General features: G+C 41.3%; 1 protein-coding gene across 1 annotated transcript in view; it reads right to left on the reverse strand.

Moving 5' to 3' along the window:
• Positions 1-15,179, reverse strand: part of kif13ba (kinesin family member 13Ba) — a 36,000-nt gene that overhangs the window by 6,432 nt on the left and 14,389 nt on the right. The window contains exons 5-38 of the mRNA XM_068318117.1: positions 14,573-14,633; positions 14,260-14,352; positions 13,629-13,809; positions 12,766-12,853; positions 12,281-12,415; positions 9,513-9,625; positions 9,085-9,196; positions 8,756-8,968; positions 8,564-8,674; positions 8,282-8,416; positions 7,772-7,902; positions 7,583-7,669; positions 7,121-7,311; positions 6,779-7,031; positions 6,489-6,651; positions 6,246-6,401; positions 5,849-5,998; positions 5,306-5,431; positions 4,961-5,134; positions 4,678-4,835; positions 4,433-4,565; positions 4,188-4,343; positions 3,992-4,091; positions 3,773-3,899; positions 3,627-3,682; positions 3,415-3,539; positions 3,056-3,331; positions 2,802-2,954; positions 2,575-2,652; positions 2,445-2,495; positions 2,109-2,265; positions 1,274-1,404; positions 997-1,056; positions 70-667 (exon numbers count right to left, since the gene is read on the reverse strand). Coding sequence (XP_068174218.1) covers positions 70-667; positions 997-1,056; positions 1,274-1,404; positions 2,109-2,265; positions 2,445-2,495; positions 2,575-2,652; positions 2,802-2,954; positions 3,056-3,331; positions 3,415-3,539; positions 3,627-3,682; positions 3,773-3,899; positions 3,992-4,091; positions 4,188-4,343; positions 4,433-4,565; positions 4,678-4,835; positions 4,961-5,134; positions 5,306-5,431; positions 5,849-5,998; positions 6,246-6,401; positions 6,489-6,651; positions 6,779-7,031; positions 7,121-7,311; positions 7,583-7,669; positions 7,772-7,902; positions 8,282-8,416; positions 8,564-8,674; positions 8,756-8,968; positions 9,085-9,196; positions 9,513-9,625; positions 12,281-12,415; positions 12,766-12,853; positions 13,629-13,809; positions 14,260-14,352; positions 14,573-14,633 — 5,032 coding nt within the window. The remainder of the gene's footprint in view (positions 1-69; positions 668-996; positions 1,057-1,273; positions 1,405-2,108; positions 2,266-2,444; positions 2,496-2,574; positions 2,653-2,801; positions 2,955-3,055; positions 3,332-3,414; positions 3,540-3,626; positions 3,683-3,772; positions 3,900-3,991; positions 4,092-4,187; positions 4,344-4,432; positions 4,566-4,677; positions 4,836-4,960; positions 5,135-5,305; positions 5,432-5,848; positions 5,999-6,245; positions 6,402-6,488; positions 6,652-6,778; positions 7,032-7,120; positions 7,312-7,582; positions 7,670-7,771; positions 7,903-8,281; positions 8,417-8,563; positions 8,675-8,755; positions 8,969-9,084; positions 9,197-9,512; positions 9,626-12,280; positions 12,416-12,765; positions 12,854-13,628; positions 13,810-14,259; positions 14,353-14,572; positions 14,634-15,179) is intronic.

The following is a 15,179-nucleotide window of genomic DNA, read 5'->3' on the forward strand; positions in this document are numbered from 1 at the left end:
CCCAAAGCTTTAGGAAATGGTTTAGTTTGTATTTGTGTCATAACTGAACCTTCATAGTCGTATACCTACCAACAGGGGTGTCCAGCTCCACCCCCACCCACACTCCCTCAGCAAACTGTGTCATTCCGACGTAGCGCACTGTCCCAGCCTTATTGCTGCCGACGGTAACATTTGCCCCCTCAGTCAGCCAATCAGGCAGTACGATGTCATGACTGCGGTCTTCATCATCCACAAAGATCTCCAGCCTCTCAAAGCCTTCACCTCCTCCTCCGTCTCCGGCCGGGTTGACCGTCTTGTGTTCAGAGAAGGAATTTTCCGCTGTCACATTGTTGTGATTGGCTGAGCTATGGGAAGTATGTGGAGTGGCAATGACTGCCGCTTTGGAGCCATACTGAGGAGGAGAGGTCACAACATCGTTCCTGTCAGCGCTTTGCTGTTGAGGATTTGTGATTGATGTAGTCTCAGCAGCCAGAAGTGAGGAAGACGAGGAAGAGGGTTGGAGGACATCAGACAGGGTAACTGTAGAAACACTACTGGAGAAGTAGCCGCTTGATGACTGGCTGAGGGGGCTGAGGGGGGAAGTGTCATGCGGGTCATGCACGGGAAGAGGTTGGACTTCTGGGAACTCTGCTCGTTTGTCTTTGGTTGTGGGCCGTAGAATAGCAGTCTACAGCATCGATTCCACCAGGAACGAAGGGACAGAAGAAAACATGCAGACAAGGCAAACCAAAAATGAAACAATCAGCTATTATGATGAACTACTCTAATATTGCCATAATCATTCTCTGAACCAATCATGTGCTATAAGGCTTAGGGCCTCATATGTGCAGTAAGGACATATAACATCGTCTGCTTGTGACATTTGCAGCCACATTCTAGTCGACTGGACAAATAAAAAAGCCCTTTGGGCTAATTAATACACAGAAACATAAAAAAACAACATTAATATTTATGATACTGCAGTTCCAAAGAGTTTGGATATGGACTCAATCTCACCGGCTCCGCCTTGACTCTGCTGTCGTCTGTTCCTGATGTCACGATGCGAGGACAATGCTGCTGAGTAACAATACGTAAAGTCTAAATAAAGAAACAGTAATTCGCTGCCAGAATTTGAGATGTCAGTCAGGCTTGGAGTAGCACTAGTTGTGCATGTATTATTATTCAGTGAATTCCATCCTGTTTTTTTCAGTCAATTGCATCTTGATTCACAGAGTTAGATAAAGGGCAGAGTATTGTGGGCTGTATCAATCTCTCCTGCACTGACTCTACCTACCTGCTGGCTTTGTGGTGAAGGTCTCAGCTCCTTTTTGTCATCCCGAGCTGGAAACAGAGACTTGAGCAGTTTGGGCATCTGAGGGACCAGCGCCTTAACTGAAAGATAAGAGGCAGCAAGTCCTGAACGACCTGGGGAAGGGGGTGGAGAGGTGAGAGAGGAGGAAGAAGAAGATGAATCGAGGCAGGAAGCAGCAAATGAGCAGGTGTGGGGAAGTAGAGTAGGCACGGAAGATTGAGACAAGAAGTTGAATGAAAGTTCAGCATGTAGCTAAAAATTACAAAACAAGGACAGATGGAGCCAGCAGACAAACAGGTGGTTTGATTAGTTATTATAAATCATTAAAAGCACTTCAATCCATTAATTGTTATTCAGAATATAATCAAAAAATGATTAATTCTGGTAATATCGGCAACAAAATCAATGAAAAGCATATCACAGTAACAAATACTGACATGGCCAAGAAATTACTCCAAAATCAACAAATAATAAAATTGATCAGAACAGCACATGGACACTGAAAAGCAGGTTGCATAAACAAATATAATAGAAATGAATGCTGAAACAGGAAGACAAAATGCACAAATCTTCTGAGCAGGAAGGAACCATAGATCCAGTATTTAATAATGTAAAAAATGACCTGGGACTGTGCAGCAAACTCATATTTTGGCAACATCAAAAAAAAGGAGAAAGAGTGAAGCAAAGCAGAAAAGTGATTATTTTGTTGAAATTGAAAAAGAAGCATACAGGAAGAAGGAGGACAGAGCTGAGAGCATGGATGAGAAACATCACAGAGAAGGGAGGAGAGGAACATGGAGGGATGAAGGAGATTTACCTGGTTCTGGTTCCTGGTTCTGTGGAGACGCGATGCCAAAAGACGCTGGGGATGATGAGGGGGAGGTGGAGTAGGTAGAAGGAGAAGAGGCGGGCCGGGGGAGGGTGCGGGGATGCTGGGAAGGCATGAAGAAGTCCTGCTGACTCTCCCATCGACCCTGAGAAATAGATGATGTACTTTGATTTGAGCATATATAATGCAGATGTAACATGTCATGGTTTTTATAAAAAACATAAATGATAAAACAAAAAAACATATTTGCTACTTAGACAAAATCAGACTAGAAATGAACACTGGATCTACTTACTCTAACATGACATTTGACATTGTGATTACCTTATCATCCAGCAGGCAGGCTGTGGACAGGTCTTGTCTACTTCCAGACAACTAAGGATGGATGAACAGAGGGTTTATCATTATCCTGTACTATATAGTGCGGTGTAACAGTGCTGCATTTATATTTTACCCTGTGAACTGAAGGAGAACTTATGCTCCTTCTGTTATTCTTCCCTCTGCTCATCAGTTGCTCCTTGACTGCCACCTCCTAAAATACACAGGTAACAATTCACCATATTAGAGGAAAAAAAATCAAAAAGCTTGGATAAATATACTATTTTACCAAGCAATGAAACTTCAGAGCAGTTATTTAAGACCGACTTTCCATCTACCCATCCTGTCTGTATCTCTATCCACCTGTCTGAGTCTATCCAAAGTCAGAATGTTTTCCAGGCTCAGGACACTGCGGAGGTATTTCTCTATCGCAGCCTCTTCATCAGCTGATTGGCTATTATGTACATTGGCAGCAAGCCGGGCCAGCATCTCCCTGTCCTCTGAACCAGGGGCATCCTGCTGGTACAAAACATTGCATAAAATGGAAGGTTAGTAACTCTTCCAGCAGAGAAGTTCTTCTACAAATCCTAAATGTAATTCCTTCCTGTAGGCATCACCTCGGGGATGTTGGAGACCACCTCAAAGGTGACCCCAGAACCAGGTATGGTGCTTCGAGTGGACATCCTCCTGAGAAAGTTTTGAGCAAAACCCTGGCGGCCCGGGTTAACGTTGACGCAGATCCGTTTTCTCAAGAAGAGCTGCATGTCGGCAGGGTGGCTGAGCTGAACCACCACCCGAACTGTCAGGTATACCCGCTGCTCCGGTAGCACTCCACCGCGACTGAGCTGAGGACACTCATGGACCGTGGAGTCCCATGATGCTTCCGCCTTCACCTGTGAGGCAGGACAAATATTTAGAAAGTTTAAAAAAATAAAAACTAAACAAATTCAAGAAACCTTGTTCTGTCCATCTTCACCTCTCCATCGTAGTGTTTGACAATCTGTAAGTCAAAGAAATCATCCTCATCTTCTCCAGTGAGGGTGGCATCCCAGCCTCCGGCCTCAGGAACCTCAAACTGGTCTTGCGAGCTGAGGTCATCAGCTGGAAAAACCAATGAAAACATTACCAACTAGCCTGTAAGCAGAACAACATGAGAGGTACCGATTATTCATCAAAGAACATACTTACGTTTGAGGTTCAGGAAGATGACAGGAATATGAGTCTCCATGCCCGGTAAAGGAACCCTGTGAACAAGCAGTAAATGCAGTGATCAATATCGACACTCACCCATGATGATCCTCTGAGGAACCATCGACAACAATCACACATCGTACCATTCTGCGGGTGCGCCAGGTATGCCGCTGCCAGCAGAGGGCACCATAACAGCATTTCGCTCCTCTGTCAGAGTTAGTCTCCACTCCAGAAGCTGGGCCTCCCTCTCCATGTCATCCTCTGTCTTTTCTGTATACAAAATGATGTTTAAAACAATACTAAAACCCTGAGAGTGTTCACATTTTCTTTTTAGCGTGCAAACAATGTGCCTGTAACGTTACCTGCTTTGCTAACCAGGCTCTGCAGGTGCTGGTCGAGGTATTCCTGTCTCTTGGTGAGTGTAGCTAACCACTGTCTCCGTAAACGTTCCAGGTCTCTCTCCTACACGACAAACCCATCCGTTTTCAAATTCAGCTGTAAGTCACTGTAAAATTTCTCAATAATGCAATAGGCTATAATTGTATTAAGCTACTCTACCTGGTAACTATCCATCTCGTCTCCTTCCTGTTCTGCTGTAGTATTTCTGATTTCCACACAACCCACTGACACTGCAAGCAGTACTTCTGCTATCAGAGGCATAGTACCAGAGTCCTGAACTGAGCGCACATCAACCTGGATTCGCCTCGACTGACCCTGTGAGGAGAAAATGTCATGGTACAGTTACAGCTATGAAGTTACAGACAGAACGTACATGTCAAACATGAAGAGCATTCAGATGTTACCTGTCGAAGCTGGAAAATTCCCCCAGTCCGCACATCTCTAGCTGGAACCACTTCCACTGGAACAAAGTCCCCATTCTCATTTATTTCAAGGATTTGGATCCAGAGCTCCAGACGACGTGTTACTTCACTCCACCTTCAAAAAGGAACATTATCAGCACATCCAGACAGCACATGCACTTTGGTTTTATATCTAGCTAGTATTTTAAGCAAGATTGAGAATCAGAGAAGAGTGCTTGTGTGTCTACCTGTCTCGTAGGGTCCGTGTTTTTGCTTGGATAATGCTAAGATCCCACAGAGCAGGGTTCCTGCCTGAATCAGCCTGTCTGTGTCCATACACCTCAATAGCAACTGCCCCTTCAGTCAGATATTCAATGAAATCTTCTGTCACTGACACTGCCAGCTCCTACGTGGCAAAAGAAAGATCAGTCATATACCAACTATTTAGACATGGCAATGCACTCAGCTACACCTGTAAATATTTGCTTTGCAACTGATTATGACTGATTCAACCCCTCTCCCCAGCTTTACCTTGCAGCTATCAAAAACCACCATGCAGTGTGGGTCCTTGGTGCTGGGCGAAGAGGAGGAAGGATCTACTTCTGGAGCCACAATGATAGGCTCAGGCTGGTCCCAGAATGAATACTGGCAGAAGACAAAGTTGGACAGATACTGTGGGAGACCAGTGGCCTGCAGGATCTTAATCTAAAAGACAAACAGGTCAAAAGTTATTTAAAGCCATTCTTCACACCAAAATATGTATATGTGGGATTTTGACAGACTGAACTAACCCTAGGGGTAAAGCTATGCACATGGAATGGTTTTAAATTACTGCATGAACCGCTATGAATGAGATCCTCTCCTCTCCCGTCTCACCATGCAGACCAGTTTGCGATCCTGAAGTTCAGTGTCTTGGTTGTTGTCGCTATCCTCCCCTCCAGCCATGTTGTCCTCCAATGCCCCTCCAACCCTCACCACTTCCACATGAAGACGCCCAGCCACCTGACCACAGTCGAGAGAGGGAAGACAAAACAAATATTATTCCAAACATAGCTTAAAAATGTGTCTGTGAAAGTGAGTCAGTCTAGTCGAATTCTACCCTTCCAACATTTAGGTTCTACTTTGCATTCAGCTGAAGTGTTGTTCTTTTCTTGTATTTTTTAACAAGCTTTAGGATTCTAGCAGTATGATAACCATGTGACCTTTCCCTCTGACATATTTAATCAGGCATGAATTAATCGGTTTTTAATGATCCGATTGAGCCATTTTCAGTTTACTGAGAACAACCTAAATGTTAATGTAAGCAGGAACTCAAATTAAAAATAAAAAAAAACAAACCAAAAAAACCCACAATACATTGATGAAATTCACCTATATCATGTCAATTCCTGAAAAGCGATTAGAGCAACGATTACCCACCTCCCCCTTCTGGTTGATGATGGGAACGGCATACTGCAGCTTCACGTCATAGAAGAGACAGGAAAGGAAGACGTTGGCAACGCCAATAAGACTGTGGTTTTCCTGCTCATCAAAGAACGGGTCTGCTCGACGGAAATATGAGCGCATGACCTGCACAAGCAAAACAGGCAAACATTGAATAAATCTTAAGTTCTTGAAAGAAAAAAGCTTTTGTGGCTTCTTAAACAGTAGTTCTCATCAGTTTATTTTCACTCAATCATTATTCAGCCAATTGAGGTCATGTCCTCATTTCATAAATAATGCAGTACTGTATGTGTTCACTCAATTTTAGTGTCAGTGCTGTCCTCGTGATGTGGCAGGGTTAGACTGCACATAGCAATTTGTCAAGCTAACTCACAGGGTCATCCTGGTGATGGATATTGTAATCCTGCCACTCCTGGTACAGCTCTCTCATGTCAACAAGACGGTTTTCCATCTTCTCCAAACTCCAGATCTGCTTCCCTCGACACCGACGTCGAACCTGAATTGCTGGTTCACTGAGCACTGCATCCCGCTGGAGGCACAAAGATTATTTTAAGATTTGGTTGTGTAAAAAATAGAAGACAGGAAATAAGTGCAGGAGCATCTCCATAAATGAGACCTTGCGGTTTGCATAAAGGTTGTCTGATGGGATCTGAAGAGTGACTCTGTACTCCGTGTGACGCTCTAGCTCATCAGCAATAAAACAGGCTTCTTGCACCAGGAGGTTTGCTCTCACAATCTGCTCCCTCAGCCGCCGTAGACTCCTCACTAGCACCACCTCTCTGACAGAGGACAGGAAGCGACAGAGAAAAAAGGGGCAGACAGAGGTGAGGTAAGGGACAGATATCACAAGGAGGTAAGTAAGAGTGTATTTCCATATCTAGCAGATGTACACACAGACACTCCCACCTGTCCTCAGTCCACTGCTTCAGTCTGCTCTGAGCACTGCTTGAGTGACTCATCCCTCCCACACTGAGTCTCTCTAGACTACGGTAGTGGGACTGCTGACCAGCCATTGATCCTCCAGACAGGCGGTCCGGGTTGAGTTTCTTGCGGAGTTGCTGGAGTTCCTGCTCATACATCTGTCTCTGGCGCTCCAGAGCAGAGCGTTTCTCCTCTTCATGCTGCCTCTCTAGGGACTGAAGGACAGCTTGCATCGGGTCTAAGAGGAATAAAAATAGGGCAGTGTGAGCACAACAAACACTAAACTGTCTCATGCTCTATTGATACAGAATACAGATGCTTTCTTACCATTATTACCCAAGGCTTTCATCATGACCTCTGTCTGGGCAAACTCATAGGAGAAGCTGACTTCACTGGACACTTCACTACCTGTGTCACCATCTGCATCCAGCTGCTCACTGCTGCCACTGTTCTTCATCACGCCACCCTCACCTTCCTCATCCTCAGCTCCGCGAGAGCGGCGCTTAGGCAAGTTGATCCTGCCAGCAACATGTCCAGTTAAATGACCACAAAATTAGTATGGCTTGGCTGAATTGCTCAAATATAATTGAATCCTATCCTTACTAATTCTGGTTAAGATTCTGTTTATCATGCGTGATGAATTGAGGTGATAATAAATTTAAAACAAATATAGAAAAACATGAACGATATAAATAAAGTCTTAGAATGTAAAGTTGATAAATGTCAAGAAATGTAAGAAAAAAGTAAATGAATCACCAAACGACGCAAAAATATTTGCGGTAAATTTACCTAAAGAAATGATTGTTTCCCCACAAGATTCGGTCACCGTGGTGAAGCTGCAGACCACTGGTTACTGGAGACCCATTAACACAATTCCTATACAAATTCAATAAAGACAGAGTGACATTAAAACTGCCGCCTCCACAGGTAAAAACAAACCTTAATCCATCATTCAGCCCATCAGCTGGTGCTTCTTACCGAGCATTGTGGTAAGGGGTGAGAATGACAGCAGAATCTGCGGTAATATCGATGACACAGTGCTCGGCCTGGATACCCATACCACACAGCTGGATATCCTGAGAGTCTGCTGATCCCACCTTTGTGTGATCCTTAGACACACAGATGTCTTTGTTGAGGTTTATTTTGGTAGTTTTGAGAATTTTACAATTTTATAGATGCCATTGATAAAAATTATGAAGTAATATTTGATGTTTTTGCCATTTAAAGTAAAATATAAAATCTTTAAATATAACTACATTCGTAGCTATATTTCATAGCTATTAAAATTTCATTTTAATAGCTTTTCTTTCCAGTTCTACTTTTGTATGAAATCTGAATTGGGATCAGAAAAACAATCAAATCTAGTTGATAAACTCAATTGTGGTGATAATGTTGTTTGGCATTCGAAATTAATAGGTAAAAAACATTCACAAAGATATAGCACAGTATTCAGCGAAGCATTTGAGGAACCTGTGTGTGTGTTCATACCTTCAGGTAGTAAACCAAAAGTTCATTAAGAGCAGGATCAGCATTAAGGTTGACAAGAAAACTCTTGTCGTCTCCAACTTTAATCCCTGATGACTGGAGAGAAATACCCAGACTCTCTAACTGCTTCTGACGCTCCTACGCACACAGAGACAAAGGTACTTAAACCAATATGTTAAACTCCTTTGCAAAAAAAAAAAATCAAGCTAAGATATTTTATGGAGAATAAATCAGTTTGTTCTAATTGTTAAAAACAAAATGAAATAACTTTCAGAACTTTCTTACTTGTGCAATCTCCTCAGTTTTCCGAAGTTTCTCCTCCCAGGTAATGGTCATCTCTTGAATCAACTTTTCCGACTCTTCAAGACGCTCTTTAAGTTCTGGGGCCTTCAAAGACTGGATCAAAAACAGGAGACGAGAGTCGTGGAAAGCAGAAACTGAGAAATGCTGATTTGTAATATTTCAAATATAACTCACCTCTGCTTGAGTCAGCTGCACTCTGAGTTTCTCAACTTCCTCTCTCAGCTCCCTGATGATACGAGCGTTGGGGTCTTCATTCACAACAGCATGGTTCACAATGCTCTTTGCTCGGTCTGCGTAACGCAGCGTCGAAAGTGTCTCTTCATAGTTATCTGCTGCTGGACTCACGGTGGCAACCATTGCTGTGCGGCTGTTGCCACCTAGACAGTCCTGCAGAAATGTGTAAATATGCAAAACATCACAGCAGTAGGACAGAAACAGCTGGAATGATAAATCAGCAGTTCTCTTCTATATAAAGAAAATCTGATGATTATTTGTGTGTGTACCTTTAGTAGCCATGTCAGAACAGAGTCTCTGTAGGGAACAAACTTGTTCTTGTTCTTGGCTGTTCCCTGTTCAGCTAGTGCTGAGATTACCAGGCCAAGAGTAGTCAGAGACCTGACAAATACAAAATTGTAAGGGTCACATACTTTCTATTTCATGCCATGAATTTATTGTATGGGACTACAAATGCAAGCTGAAGATGGTGACTTGGATTTTACTATAAATATAAGTAAATTATTTGTTTGTCTGTTCTTATTGTCTGTTGTAGATTACAGAGATTACTGCAGCAATGTTTTGCTGTGGAGGACCAGGAATGTTCAGTGGACAAACGTCACCTCACTTTCCGTCTGCATGGGAGTGAATTATAATGACAGACTTCTTTATTGTTGGGCAAACTGTTCCTTTAATGGTCAGAACTGCTTTAGCATACTTGTTGATGTTGCTTCCTTCCTTGAGTCGTTCTCCTGCTGCTCCAGTTTTTGCTGCTCGTTCACTTCCTGCCAAGTCGACCAGACTCAGCCGACTCACCTTCTCTCCAGTCGTCTAAAGAGAAAAGGGAGGAAATTTTGTCTATGAATGTTCATTCTTTAGAATAAAATTTTATTTAAAAATTAATGCCTCCCTAGGATGAAAACGATCAATTCTTTTCCAGCACTTTGCACTGCTGAATTTTATGAAAATTTTGTCCAACCTGTAGAGTTTTTTCCAATATTGAACATTATGATATATGTCATACGCATTATAAGGGAAATAATTTATTACTGTCAATGTCTACATCAATCCCTTTTCCTGAGCTGGATGGGCATTTTTCTCTCCACATCATGTGATTTGGTTTCCATTTCTAACTTCCTCAAAATGTAACCAACTTTTTTTTTCACATTACTTACAAATGTCCGAGAGTTGATTTATGAAGATATAAATCTGCCGGCATTCTTGAAAGCAGTCATATATTATCTGGCTGGCTCACCAATTTGAATGCCTCATCAATCACCACGGATGCACAAAATTAAGACAATCCTTGCATTCAGCTTTCCGATGGCCATAGTTGTGATCTAAGAACATAGCCGCAACTGGCGACCCAGAAATAAACAACATGGTGTTTGAATGGATCAGAAACTTTCCTAATGAATTTGTGATCACAATGACAAGCTGTCCTTTGCCCCTGTTCACATTTTTCATGCATTCTTGTGATTCTTTCAAGCACTTGATATTAGAAATCCAGTGTCACACAACGGTTTCTTATATTTCAGTCTATTATCGACAGTTTCCTTCAATTTCCCGCAATGGACTGCTCAGGATCTGGATATCACATCATCATCTGTGCAAGGACAGAACCACTTAAGTCAGAGGCTGACGAGGCTGAATTTAACACCTGAATTTCACCTGACCTGCTGCAGAGCAAAAGCAGAGTATCAGCACCTCAGCATCAGTATAAGCAATCATCTGCATGTGTTTAGAAAAAAAACTCAGTCTCCCATGAAGCAGTTTTTCTTCCTTCTTCTCAATCTCCTCATAGAATTTTTTTACACTTCTTCCACTAAAAATAACTTTCTCAAGCTGTTATAGATCAAACACAGCAGCCCTGAAACAGATCAGTGAGTTTTGCACGCACACACACGCACACGCACACGCACACACACACACACACACACACACTCAGAGCAAATCCTTGTCTAGAGCACAGAACTGAAGACATCTATAGATAGAATAAAAGACTTCAATAGGGCCAAAAATATTTCACACACACTGGAGAGCTGATGATTGGTGCCACCTGCAGAAAAGCTACACCACAGTGTTACTCAATATTTGTAGCCTGCTCCTGTTCCACCTGCTGTAATTAACACTTACAGGAGGACATAGCAGCCACTGTGACATTTTTTGGATACTTGGAGCAGTAGAAAGTTATTAAGTAGAGTCAAAGCTCAAACCGAGTGAAGTCTTTAAATAACGTGACTTGCTTGTTGAGAATCCCAAAATGTTAAATACTGGATCAAATATATCAAAGAAGCAAAAGCTATGTGAGATGTTGGCAACTAATAATCTGGAGTCTTGCTTGATAAAATTTAATCAAAAATTACTTGATTTTTGCTCCATAAATTGCTGCCTGACAATTGATGTTTCTTTGATCAAAACTGGATAACAAAATTTGGAGGAATTCTTTTTTTCATTTAGAGAATAAGAAATTCTGAAAAAAATGAAGATAATTATTATTTTATATCATGCAGACTCACAGCATGTGTTTGGGAAACACTGCTGCTTCCACACTGGTTAGATGATACTTTAGCTACTGTATTTCAAACAGGCCAAATGCTTCTCAATGGCATTAAATAGATTTTTGTGCAATAGTCTTTGTTATTCTAAGTTCCACTCCCCTGCACTTTCAAACATCCCTAATGACTGCCAAGCACCATAAAGCAACAAAAGAGTGGGATACAAGTGCAAGCTCATACTGGATACTAAAAAACTAGTGAAGTAAAATTTTAGCTGCACTAAAACCGGTCCAGAGGGGTTTGTAGTGCTTTATGTTCATTGTGAGAATACAAACAATTAAAAATGAGGAGACAAAAAAGAAACAAAGCGACAGATAAGAAACATCCACATACAGGATGTGCTGGCTTAGTGATTCAGACCATAAATCAGCCGTTTGCTTGATGAGCCTCTGCCTGACTGACAGTGGCCGACATTGGGTGTGCCTTGAAAGCGAGCCGGCCGTATCAGCTGACAAAATCAAACTCATATCTGTGAATTATTAACAAGAATTTGCAGATGGCAGGTCATTCTGGAAATAAGAGTAAGGAGTCACAGAAGATCAGTGGGTCACTGAGGAAGGAGAATTTGTCTTTTATGTCTTTAACTGAGGGTTTTCCCAGACAGCTGAGCTGACATCTTTTGTGGTTCCCTCGTCACACTGTCCCATGACTCAACCCAGAGGCCAACTGACCAAAAAATAGACTGGTGGTCAAACAAGTTCTGTCGCAGAAAAAATATCTGTGCTTTGTATAGATTGTATCATGTGAAAATAATATATAAAACTTGGACAAAGCTAGAATAGAAACATATTGCATCCAATACAAATTGAGCAATCAACCATTAGACAAACTGAGGTAAATGTTTGCAACAAATGTAGCAGATAGTATGACAACATGAGGTGAGACAACAAAAAATGTAAGGAAAAATATTTGTTTGTGCTCCTTTTACCCCAGACTGCAGGTCTTTCAGTGTGTGCGTGAGGATGATGTTGAAGACTGCGTGTGATCGGCTGCTCTCTTCGTTCATATTTGTGGCAGCAACAGTTCGGGACTTATTCCCCTCAGACATCAGAGACTCAATGTCCTGTGAAACAGACAGCAGAGCTCAAATAACAAGGATTAATCAGGAAAATACCGCGCATTACACTGACAGCTTAAACTTGTCAAACTGCAAACCCAGGAACTATAACATGTTACTGGGTTTGCATTTGTAAAAATATATGTATTTTGAATGCCACGACTGTACTATTGTGACTGGTAGGAAGATCAAGCTGATGCAGCACTGCTGCAGTACTCTCAGGTTCAAAGTGAGAGGAAATGTAAGTAAGAGCGTCAGCTCACATATCAGCTGGATGCTGACACACTTCTAAGTAAACCTGACAAAAATGCAAAGTTATCAACAGCAAAAAACCCTTTCTGCTTAAAGGTTGTTACCTTGTAGCTGGCAACAGCTAGTCGAGACAGACCATCCACGTAAGGACCCAAAACTTTATGTTCTCTCACCCTCAGAGTCTGTCTTCCTCTAGATAGAAAGTAAAAGATTGTTGAAAACAAACAAAAAGTATGGTAACTTATAGATTAATATTCATTTGACATATCGACACAAGAGGTAATTCTGGCTAAGTTGGTTCTAGTTACAACTGTCCCATCTTTATAGAGACTCTGACTTCCCCAGGAACTTGATTCAGGCCCTGAGAACTTCATCATTCCTTTAGTCCTGAGGAAAATCCCATATGCCTGTCAGATGGCCCTCTCTTTGGGGTCAAATGGCCCTCTCTTTGAGGTTAAAAGGTCACATAGAGAGTGAAGGTCAAAGGTTGTGCTGTCTGGGGCAGCAAAAACAGGCCTGTGGTCCTGATTTACTGCTGACCAGATGGACATGAACTGGACTCCATCAGTGCCTGCAGCACATTAGAGTAATCATTTTTATCTGCTGTCCATAGCAGCTGGTGGGAACAGCATCCACCAGACCTGATCTCTGTTCTACTTACTAAACAGAGGACAAATTCATGTACTGGTTGTTCACCTAAAAGGCAGTTGATGTTGATGCCCCAGTCCAAATATCAGATGCGACACCTGTAAGAGTGCTGAAGCTTCAACTTGATGCCACAATTCCACCTCTTCAGTTGAAGAATTCACTTTGAGGCACATTCAGTGTTCTAAATAAATATTGTAGCGCTTTGCTTAAGTAGATTACAAAACAAGCAGAACTGAAAAGTGGTTATGGTGACCTAAAGAAGGATAGAAACGCATCCTTCTTTTCGTAAAAGATTGAGAAGGTTAGGCTGAAGTCATACCCTTTTGGATCAAGCAAATCTCGGACCTTCTCATTATAGATCTCCATGTAAGACACCTCGACAGTAAAGCTCTCTTCCTCCCGCTGCTCCTTCTGTGTTCGATCAAACAAAGCACTGCACAGCCGCGGAATAAGACCTGGCTGGTCCACTGAACCCATCATAGTGTACGACTTTCCAGAACCTGGCAACAAATAATTGGAACAGAAAACTTGAAAAGTAAAAAAAGGAGTAAATTTGTGACATATACATACAAACAACATACACATGTAGACGGAAATCGGTTTCACAAGATACAACTATCCAATCTAATACAATTAATTCAAATTGCTCCAGTATCTTTTGTTGTGCTACAAAATGGCAGAATACCAAGTTATTCTTAACAGATCTAAATTAATATTAATCTTTACTACTGGCATGACAATGAACTGATTTTATATATATATATATATATATATATATATATATATATATATATATATATATATATATATATATATATATATATATATATATATATATTCAATACCTTTTGTCCTTCTAATATCCTGCAGTCACTCATCCTCGTAAATATGTCTGACTGACTGAAAAGAAGACAGACATATAGCTAGATAGCTGTGGACAAGGTTCTTACCGGTTTGTCCATAGGCAAAGATACAGGCATTATAGCCCTGGAAGGCATTGCGGAGAAGACTTTCCCCAAGGCACTGGAAGACCACCTCCTGGCCTGGACAGACACACAGACAGACTCTTATTTCTAAAACCCAAAAATTAATCTTTTTAAATTGACCTCTGTACGGCAGATGAAATTCAAAAATATTTCATTAAGGGATAGACAAGTACAGTGATGTGTTGATTTGACAATTTTCAAACTGATTACTTAGACTGAAAAAAATTCAAAATATTGAACCATCTTTTTAATAATTGTAACTCCCAAATGAACTGACCAGCAAAATTCTCCTTATCCGTCTCATCCATGGACCAGAAGCAGTAATCATAGGCAAAGACCTGAGGAGACGAGAACAGTAAAAGCATGAGACAAGAGTGACGTAAAGAAAGACAGAAATAAGATAAGATAAACCTTTAATCGTCCCACAGTGGGGAAATTTGTAATAATGTGTAAAAATACTTGAGCTTAATCAGAAGTGACTTTGTCATCTTCAAAATTCTATTTTTTTAAAGACACGAAATTATATTAATTTGTACAGTAATTCTCAATTTAAAACTTGGTGGGCCTGAAAGACTGTGATGGAAATACAACACAGTATAGACTTTAACTCTGAGGCAGACACAGACAAAGCCTTCAGTCAGTTTGCCTTCCTTTCATAGCTCTGTCTACAGGCAGTGGGTGTTCTCTGTTGATATTGAGTACTGACATTTTCATCTAAAATCAGTCCAGAAATAACTCGGAACGTCCCTCATAAAATATCAATTTAATAAAAAAAAAAGAAAATTTGAGTTGTCTGCCCTCATTTCTCAAACTTGACTAAAGATATCACACGGTAAATTAAACAATTATCAGTTAAATTGGCTTTCAACAGAAAAGCAAATGCC

Source organism: Antennarius striatus, chromosome 1, assembly GCF_040054535.1.
Source record: "Antennarius striatus isolate MH-2024 chromosome 1, ASM4005453v1, whole genome shotgun sequence".
Lineage (NCBI taxonomy): Eukaryota > Metazoa > Chordata > Actinopteri > Lophiiformes > Antennariidae > Antennarius > Antennarius striatus.